Genomic DNA, 10870 nt, shown 5'->3' on the forward strand with positions numbered 1-10870 from the left:
AGTTAACTGTTCATTTAAGTTTAGCTAGGAGAGCTGTGATACCGAAGTATAGGAAGATGTAATGTTGCAGGTTCGTCGTCGGGGCTACCAAGAGTCTAGCTTGAACAGGTCTGTGTGGCAGAGACCGCATCAGGACATGCCTGGGATAAGGGAGTTGGGTGACGAATCGAGTGACTTGACGCGCCATGCAGAGAGAACTCCACTGTTAGATGCTGCTGTCAAACCTCCGAGAACTTCATAGCGAATCATGATATTTTGGAGGTAGTTTGGCAGCTAGGTGACAAATGTGTTAAAACATGACAAGAGAAGGTTCAGTGACTACACCAGCCAGGATAAAGTCAGAAATATGCAATGTTACCTGAAGTGAATCTGTAAAGCTTTCCAATTCATACCAGATTCCACATGTCTTTCAAATAGAAGTAATGAAGTTCTACCAATTGTATCACGTAACAACTGTTCAAGTTGGGTTGCCACTGAAACTTGCTTGTACACTATTTACCATATTTTCGTGCATAATTTACACACCTTAGTGTAAAATTCTGATGTTGGTATACGTGGATATTTTTTCTACTTTATACAGAGGAGCCCAAGGAAATGCATATGCACTTCAACGTGCAAAATATCTGCATAAAAACTTGATTAGTAATCTGACACACACATCAAGATGTGTTTAACAACTTCTATCACAACACTTGCTCGAAGTGCTCCCCATTAGCATCCAGGTTCTACACTATGACTGCACATAAAGATGTGTTTAACAACTTCTATCACAACACTTGCTCGAAGTGCTCCCCATTAGCATCCAGGTTCTACACTATGACTGCACATCAAGATGTGTTTAACAACTTCTATCACAACACTTGCTCGAAGTGCTCCCCATTAGCATCCAGGTTCTACACTATGACTGCACATCAAGATGTGTTTAACAACTTCTATCACAACACTTGCTCGAAGTGCTCCCCATTAGCATCCAGGTTCTACACTATGACTGCACATAAAGATGTGTTTAACAACTTCTATCACAACACTTGCTCGAAGTGCTCCCCATTAGCATCCAGGTTCTACACTATGACTGCACATCAAGATGTGTTTAACAACTTCTATCACAACACATGCTCGAAGTGCTCCCCATTAGCATCCAGGTTCTACACTATGACTGCACATAAAGATGTGTTTAACAACTTCTATCACAACACTTGCTCGAAGTGCTCCCCATTAGCATCCAGGTTCTACACTATGACTGCACATCAAGATGTGTTTAACAACTTCTATCACAACACTTGCTCGAAGTGCTCCCCATTAGCATCCAGGTTCTACACTATGACTGCACATCAAGATGTGTTTAACAACTTCTATCACAACACATGCTCGAAGTGCTCCCCATTAGCATCCAGGTTCTACACTATGACTGCAGTGCAGCGTGGAGGGTACTTGTTCATTCTATCCACTGACCTGGCAGTTCTCACGTCTTGGTGGTGTGTCATCTTGTTGAAGATAAGGTCACTCATGCCCACAGAGTGCACAATGGCGAGTGTGATACATGTAGAGGTACAGCAACTGTTAATGGTTGAATTAAACTCCACACAGAGATTGAGTCCTTATGCACATGGATGTGTGAATTTTCTGGAACCCATCACACAACTGACTGTACCATTCAGCTTAAATTATTTTGATCACAAACTCCTCTTCTTGTACCTTGTGTACTACATTCATGTCTTGAGGTGTAGGCATTCTTCCTTAATCCAGCTCACAGGCACATGTCAGCTGTCCCAGCAGGACTTGTTGTTCATCGCACATAACACATGGTGCCATCACGTATGCTGAAGGCTCTGTTTCAGATTCACAGTGCTGTTGTCATTGTACTTAACACGTTATTTTAGAATGGGCTTCCATTGCTCAAGTGACAACCATCCAGCCATTCTGTTTGGCTGTCATGCCAGGCATGATATCTATCGACATTAGACTTGTGAACAAACTTTCCTATTGGTCAGTTCTGTGATGCAATTGTACCAAGTTGTTTCCTGCTATGATAACATCTGTTCTGATTCTGCTGCTTATCTCTGGCCAGCAGTGTTTTAGAGTAATAAGCAGTATTTAAGTTCAATAAAAGTTTGGTCCCCCAACATTTATACATTCTTTCTTCACCCGCTCTTTCCAACACAACTTCATTTCTTATTCTGTCTGTCTATTACACACGCTCTATTCTTCTTCATATCCACATTTCAAATGCTTCTATTCGCTTTTCTTCATTTCATCGTAATGTCCATGTTTCTGCCCCATACAATGCTACACTGCGTACAAAGCACTTCACTAGTCTCTTCCTTAGTTCTTTTGAGCCAAAAAAATTTACCAATAATTACTGACGAAAGAGTAGCATGACGTTAATCATTGTCATCAATGTACTGACACCAACCAGACCTGTAGTTCCAGTTCTGATACTGCAAATGAGGATGAATGTGATGAAGGCAATGCCTTTGTGACCTGTCTTGATAATATGGTTTTAATCTTGAGTGGTTTCAACACAGGTGCGTATTATATTTGATGATGTAAATAGGTACATTTTCACATCAAACCTAATTTCGAGCAAAATTTTAATTAGAATGTACTTGTTGTTCAGTTTGTCATCTGCAATATAGGGTAGTACTTCACATTACATTACACCGTCGTAATTGCTTCGTTGTTTGCTGTCTAATAGTGAGAGACCAAACTTTTAGGATGAAATAATCTGCACAAATGCTGATGATCACCTTTCACAGTCTTATGATTGTTGTCCATAAGGTAATGCGAAAAACACTGTAAAGCTTGAAATTTATACAACAATAAAATTTACTCTCGAAATACCAATCACAGACTGTTTATTTTTGGTGCACCGTTGTCAGTCATTATAAATTTTGGGCTAAAGTTATCTATTCCATTCATATCCTTGAAGAATGCAATTCCTTCTGTGATGTTACTTTCAGCCTTTGAAAAGATTATCACAATCCCAAACTGATGGGTAGAGGGAGACAAACAAATGTTTTGTTATTTCTTGATGGGTCAGCAAACATGATCTCTTGCGATGACTTGACTCCGTAAACTCTCTTCATAAGTGGACTTCTTCTTTTTTATTCCTCTTCTACTTCTTGCTCTAAATTAAAGGTATAGACTTCTATTATAGCACTTAGGCACATAAACAGGAAATCAACCCAGAAAACTGCAATGTGACACAGCCTTGCAATACTGCTGAGTTTAATTTCCTGAAATTCCTCAGCCGATAGCATTGTTTTCCGAGATAACGATGCCTGACTGGCTTAGACCTGACAATGCAGCAAAATATGAAGTCATGCCACATTTCCTACTAGTCTGGTCATCACTAAGGCCCAGTATGTGTAGTGAGAAGTCCCATTACCGGAGTAGTTGGGTTCAGCCTGTCTCCCAGTGAACCTCTTCTCTTAGAGGTGCCAACACAGGGTTCCAGGTCATAGCACTGGATGTAGGTTCCATGCTTGGCCAATAGGTCGGCTTGTTCATTGTCGTACACTGTACTGTGTGCTGAGAGCCAAATGAATTGTATGTATGTATTTATTTACACTGCAAGTGGGCAAGCACCCGGTGGCAGTGGTATACACAATATAAACAATACACAATACAATTTAACACAATAATTACAATTAATAATAATAATACATAAAATAACCTACATACATATTTCGTCAGGGTAGTTGTGCATTCTACAACCAGCCTGTGTGTGCACTTAGTACAACAGCTATAATGATGAGTCTGCATTTCTTTTTAGTGCAGCATGTCTTTGATTTTCTTCCTTGTTGTTTTCTTGTATTGCTTTGTCTAAACATATCATTTCTTTACCAGGTGGACCACCATAATGTTTTTTTTTTTTTTTAATGTTTAGGAATAGAAGTCATAACATAATTTTCTGGTAGGACGCTGTGATCCATCTGCAATAACTTTATAAAACTTATTTCCACGTTGCATTTCCAGATTTATTTTCAAAGATTTCAAAGCTGAGGATGGAGAATGCTCCTTTGAAAAGTAAGCAAGACACCGGAACTGTTTATACTGTGAAACTTAAGTCCAAGCTTTGGTGCTGCAATTAGAAAGCAATGGAAAGTGTAATATCATTACTTCTAATTGAAAAAAAATGCATCCATAAGATATTGGAAATATGTGCCCTGTGTAATCACACCTACTTTTTGATGAGGTTGCTTAACAGTAATGCTTGTTTATCTTGGTATTGCAACTTCTGTGTCTTTTGTGTGGGTTTACTAGTATTATGATGACATTGGTAGTGCTTCTGCAAAACAAACATTCATAGTACCCAAAATGCAATGAAAAATTTAATGTTAATTTTCAATATTGAGGTTTTTCAAATTTTTGAATGCTTAAAAAAAATGGCAACAGCTACACTACAGTGTGTCAAGCAGACCTTTCTAAATGAAGATCAGGTATTAATCTTGGAATAGAGGGGCAAGGAATATGAAACTTTTTTGGGTTACATTACATAAGGAGTGTCCTAAAATACCCCCTTGGTACTGAAATCAGAAAAGTGATGACAAGGAACCTTACCTTGAGTATAATTATTTGTGTGTTTTTTGTAAAAGTAAACTAAAAAACTCCAAAAGGAAATAACATTTCAATGGATACCTAGTCATTGTGGTACACCTGGAAACAAGAAAGTCGATCATATTGCAAAACAGGCAACATATTTGCAACTAAGACCTCTTCAAGTGATATCTCTATCCAGTACCTTTGCTTCAATAACTCTCATTTTACAAACCTATGGATCAACAATTGGTTTTCCGCTGACAAAGGAAAAATTTTACAGTCTGTTCAAAAGAAACCAAATGACCTGGAAATGTACAAAAACTTGCCCAGACATGTTCAAACATTTTTAACAAGAGCCAGAACAGGTCATATTGTCACACAGTTGTACCTACACCGATTTCACATTTCTGATAATCCTACTTGTCTGTGGTGTAATAATCATGATAAAGATCTGGAACACATTCTTCTATACTGTCCATCCGTAAATCACAAAAGAGGTAAATTAAAATCATCAGTACCAATTGCAGAAGACACAGCCCTGCAGTATATATTGACTACACCCCAACTCTGGCTACTAGCAACAGGTATCTGTAATGAACACCGATCAAAATACCCCTCATTTCTCGTGAAAAACAACTGAATAGACTACAGTGGACTCTATGTTGTCAGCAAACAGCTGGATACATTAAGAGGATTGATTTTGTAAACGTACAATGAACATGATGATGTCATTAATCTTCTATTTTCAAAACTCTTTTCGTCTGTTGAAAATAATGGCAGTCTGAACACAGAGCACGGTCCATTATCAACTTCACTGGCAGACAAAATCAGGAAGGATAGCAGAGAGCTGAAAAGGCAATAATTATTATGTTAATGCAATATAGCAAGTCGACTGAATTAAATTATCCACAGTGTATCAGCTTTGATTGTGTATCTGGTGGAGCTAGAGCTACTGTACAGATGAATACGATTGCTAATAGCCCAGTCAGAAACTTCCTGTTTGACTGCATATGACTCTGCTGTTGGTTCTGGCATTTATATAACTAGTACCATCTTTTGATAGAATATCACACTACACATTCCCGTCAGAATTCAGTCTATATTATAACCTTCATGAAAGTGTGTATACATTTTTTGGGTTCCTCTGAATGTTGACATAACTATTGCATTAATAAAGGTTACTCCACGCATTTATTTCTTTACATTTTGTAAATATGTACAAAAAATATATTAAAACATAAATTTAAATGTTATTGCAATGTGAAGTAGGAGTTAAGGACATGAGTTGCAATTTTGTTTCTTAGAGCCACAGACACTCGGCAAATTGCGTATCATGGGTGTTCTCATTGCAGGGATGTAATTTCTTTAACTACTTCATGAGACTTATATTGTTACAATATTTTCTAAAAACGAAAGTAAAGTGAGCAGTATTTCTAACCCTCTTCATTTTTGGTTTAGGTGTAAGTTACTAAGCTCATGAAAAGTATTCAATGTTCATTCATCTTCGTCATTATAGAAAGGTGATTGATATCTGGAGTGCAAGTGCACTAATACGAAAGACTTTCTTTTTTCTTACCTGGAATTTGTTAATACTAATAAATGTCACAGCATGTGATAGTAGTTAGTAATAAAAAATAACATTATTTCTTAGAAAATGTTTTAACAAAAAATGATTTACTCACACAATTGTTGAGTAGGAATATCTAAGTTCGGGAATAAAGATAGTCTTTCATGTCCAGTACACAAGCATTACAGTCCTGAATATCTGCACGCATATATCTGGTAGTAACGAGAAATTGGATGTTTTAGTACATTCGTCATTCTTCGGAGGTCGTAGAACGAGACTTTGGGAACACAAGTCCATGCATGGTTTACCAGCTCTAGGCCGGTAACCTATAATGGGGAAATTTTCCATATACTCAAAATTTTAGCGTAATTTAATTCATTTATACTTAAAAAATTTCTCGCTGAAAATAAATAAACATCATGAAGTTAAAGGACACGGAGATTGGAGGAAGAAAGGAAGGATATATACTCTTGGTTTCGTAGTTTGAGACTTGTACCTGCCTTGATGTGACTGAAATCCTGCCATACCCGAATTTGTTTGATTTACTACTTCCGAACAAATACAATTAATTGAGGTTATTACATATACAATGTATTGATTACAATTGCAATAATTATTAAGATACATTAAGTGATTTACAATGTGTCTCACTTGTGTGAAATTATGCTAGAAAATATGGTTACAGTTACAGATCATTGGTGTATTGTTACATACACTGTTGTTAGTGTTGTAACATTCCACATACTATTTCATTGTATTGTCATAGCTTGGATGCTCACAGGTTTGACATGACATGAAAGTCTCCAAATACTAAATAATAATTTTGATCACTTAGGTAGGCGTGCACTCCTAGAAGCGTTGTTGTTCCCTACCTGTGGAGAGACATACTCAGTTTCGTATGTTTGTTGTGATAAAATGTTGCTTTTGTCCCTTTCAGTGATTTTCTTCCCCAACCGGAATTTTCTTGCTTCCAGTTGAGACTTCAAACTCTCCTAAAATTTTCACAATGGTACCCAGATATTAAAACGTTGTCTAGGAAATGATGGTGTACATTTCGAACTAACAGAATAGTAATATAATATACAAATAGGACACGTTTATGAAGCCAGATAGCACAATCTCAGGTACAGCCAACGGAGCTCATGTCAAATACAGCGAAACAATTTTCGTCTTTTACATTGATTGTGTTCGTCATATTCTGCCTCCTTCATGCACTTCCTATCCGTTTGCAACGTTTAAGACCAAGTTTAGCAAACTGGTTTAATTCGGATTTTATATACCCAGAATGAAGCATCAAGTTTCGAAAGATTCAGTTGTTCATTTTTACAATAGAAATTAGACGTTTCTGAATATAAGCACATGAAAGTGTATTCATGCACAGGGTTAAGTGTTCAGAGAAAAGAAAACGAATGAAGTTGTACTCACTACAATTGGAGAGAATTGAAGGAAGGGTTGAACTCTTAAAATGAAGATGAATATTAGTGCATGATGCAGCATTGCTGTGAATTGTAACTCAAAGTGATAAACATCTGACTGTGGAATCAAGCACCACTTATATCCACCCTTTTTGTAAACAAATGCACTTGTTACAGTTAATCGTAATCAGTTGCTGACCAAAGCTTGTCAGGTATTTCGAAGTAAACAGTTTGAATTTCTGAGGCTTTAAATTATGTTTGCGAAGAAATAAAAGTAGAAGGACATCTCCATGACAGAGAGGAGAGACATACCAACAGGATATTGCTGGTGTTGACTGACTGCTGTACCTCATAGACGCTTGAATTCTGTCATCTTTCGACGGCACTACGTCAAACCATCACAAGCTGTGGCTACAGGAGTGGGGTTGTTATTTTTGCGAGATTTTCAGAAAACTCGTTGCTAATGCTATTGCTGATGATGAGTACGGTCATTTGGTACCTGAAACAACTGGCTTGATCAGTTATAAGGAAGTATGTACACCTTGTCTCTAAAGTAAGTTTTTATTCGAATACTATTTTACCTTTTACTCTTTTAATGCACAAGGTGCCCAGGTTTTGTTTCATTAGAGTGACTTGATGTGACGCAATAATCCAACTTCTGCCAGACTGGATACTCTGATATCTGGTGTTACCATGGCTGCAGCTTCTGCAATCCTCATTCGGAGTTTTGCAGATATCGTGGTAGAGGTGGCACATAGACTCTGCCCTTTATGTAACCCCAGAAGAAAAAAATTGCATGGGTTTAATGACAAGGAGGCTATTTCATGAAACAATTGTCAAATTCCCCCCACGTGCTACTCAACGTTTTGGAAGTGAACACTGAGATGGTCACAGAAGTGCTCCAACTTGCTGGTACAGTTAATCATCAAGCACGACTGGAGCACATTGAGATAGGATGCGAGTGGCATGGTACAAAGGACATTAAGTTGATGTTGAGTGGTAGTGTGTGGATTCTCAGTAACCCACATTCGGCAATTGTTAGATTCACCTTTCACTTACGTGCAATGTTGCCTATCGCTGAATATGAGATGCTTCATAAACGCCGCTTCCTCCCCAAACTCGAGGCAAAGCAGTATCTGTCTATCTTTATTGGCGTGTGTGGGATTCTGATGAAGTTGTAATTGATACAGCTTCATCTGTAAATGTTTTGCACACTGTCTGGTGTAGTATTCCCAGATCATGAGAGAACACGTTCATTGGAAACTCCAGGACATGTGGCACAATCAGTTGTGATGTCACTTTGTTATCTGGTACCTCCTTTCATATTTAGTTCGAAAAGAGCATTGCACAACCATTTTTATCAAATTGCCAGATGCAAAAAGATTTTTCGGCATCATTAAGTGCCATTGTTCTATTGTTGCAGTCTACTAGAGAAACTGTAAGGGCTATTCTTACACATGTCACTGACTCCTCATATTTTATCCTCAAGACTGTTGCTATAAATGGGACTTACTTTAGAGACAGGGTATAATTGTTGCTTTTGTTGTTATCGACTGTGGTATTAATTTCAGATTTGGTTCATGTTTATGCATATTCATTAGGTCTTCAGTTCACAACGTGTACTACCAGGGCATTTCGCTGTTCATGGTAGTTTTTCTGAGTGTTACATTTTCACAAGCCAGGTTGTAAATAATAAGAAGAGATTCTCTCCTCTGTTTAAACTACTGTAGTATTTGTTTATATACAGTACTGACTGAATGATGTGATAATATTCAGTGCATCATAATATTCTCAAGGAATTTCTTCCAACAAACTTATTGGTGTGTCGTACATTGCATAAATCTGTTGGCTGAAAGTGCACGTGTGAGTGCTGAGTGAATGTGACTTGTCAACAATGTACAGAAGCAAAGCAAACTAATGTAACTCTAGTCATTCGTATTTTACTAACCTCTGTAGAAGATTGAGAGTTTCTGAAGTTATTTATGGATGGAAATGCTTTAGAACATTTTTTCTTGTTTTTTTGGATATTTTTAATCTTGTATACATAATAATGTGTAGAAATGACATTTGAAACATTTTTATTTGTATTTAATTTAATTGTATTTTTGTGCTTAAAAACCACAATATTGCACAAATTAAAATTGAAACAATATGCATACACTAACATTGCTTAAAATTTTACATTTGTAACTTGATGTTTGCGGATTATGACCTCAAAACTTTGTATTTTGTATTGGTGCCAGTAACTGGAAAGGAATTCGCAACTGTTAGCTGAACTGAATGTCGTACATCACAATTTAAATCTCTGTTTATGATGTAGTGACAGTCACGCATTCTTAGCACGTGAAAATTTAATTTAAAGTTTTTACTTTGTACAATTGCAGAAGTACAAACTATTTTTAAAAGTTGTAGTAAAGAGATATATGTATAAATACTTATGTAGATGTTTATTTGAAGTATCTGCTTTGCATATTACGGAAATCAACACTATAAATTAAATATGAATTACAGTTAATTATTACCTATTAAATGATTGAATGCATCATAATTAAAGCAGAATTTGTATATGGCTTTGGTATTTATTTCTCTTACATCTGTCATCAGTATAAGAATGAACTAATTATGTTGCATTATTAAACGTCTGTGATTTCACTTGAACGTCTTCTTTCTTTTTTTACTTACAACTTTCACCTAACATTTTACTGTCATTGAAAATGTAGATACACCATAAGTGCATTTACATTTTCATGAGGAAGAAAGTTCGGGTACATCCTCGGAACGTAATTTCAGAAGATTGACAAAATTAGAAGACTCATCAACATGACCACAGTAAGGCCAATCCTTGGCAAACCAAGAACAATGCTGAAGTAAAAATTTTCCTTAAACAAACAGTAGTGGCCTGCATTTCTTTTGCTGTAGAATGAGTAATTGATGACAGAATATTACTCCTTTTTTCATAGAATTATTTGTACTGACTGAACACATATGCAAATTACTTTTTTCATGAGATATTAATCGTTTTAGAGCAACGGACCAGTTCTTAAAGCCGTATTTAACGAATGCATTATAGGAATCCTTCTTCACAGTAATAGTTTTTGGAGGCAATCTCTTGTTTTCACACATAGACCTACACAAAAAAACAATAAACTCTGTCATCTCTGAATCCATGTATATGTTTTTACCCAATGTTTTTGAAAAGTCCTGCCCCTGCAGCTGCCACTTTCAGTACCAGTATCATTTTTTGTGGAATTACCAGAAATTGTAACAGGGATTTTATTGCCACAAGCTGCCGAAGATGGATCACTTTTACTGCTACATGCTGTTGATTCGATATCACCATCACGAT

At 36.7% G+C, this 10870-nt stretch overlaps 1 protein-coding gene across 4 annotated transcripts in view; it reads left to right on the plus strand.

The window, feature by feature from the left end:
- Positions 1-10182, plus strand: part of Atg9 (autophagy-related protein 9) — a 204820-nt gene extending 194638 nt beyond the window's left edge. For 2 of the 4 annotated variants that reach the window (XM_069822783.1, XM_069822782.1), the window contains exon 15: positions 53-10182. In XM_069822783.1, coding sequence (XP_069678884.1) covers positions 53-241 — 189 coding nt within the window. In that variant the 3' untranslated portion in view covers positions 242-10182. The remainder of the gene's footprint in view (positions 1-52) is intronic. The other 2 variants (XR_011331578.1, XM_069822784.1) reach the window with 2 other exon arrangements.
- The last annotated feature ends 688 nt before the right edge of the window (positions 10183-10870 follow it).

This window comes from Periplaneta americana, chromosome 4, assembly GCF_040183065.1.
Source record: "Periplaneta americana isolate PAMFEO1 chromosome 4, P.americana_PAMFEO1_priV1, whole genome shotgun sequence".
NCBI classification, from domain to species: domain Eukaryota; kingdom Metazoa; phylum Arthropoda; class Insecta; order Blattodea; family Blattidae; genus Periplaneta; species Periplaneta americana.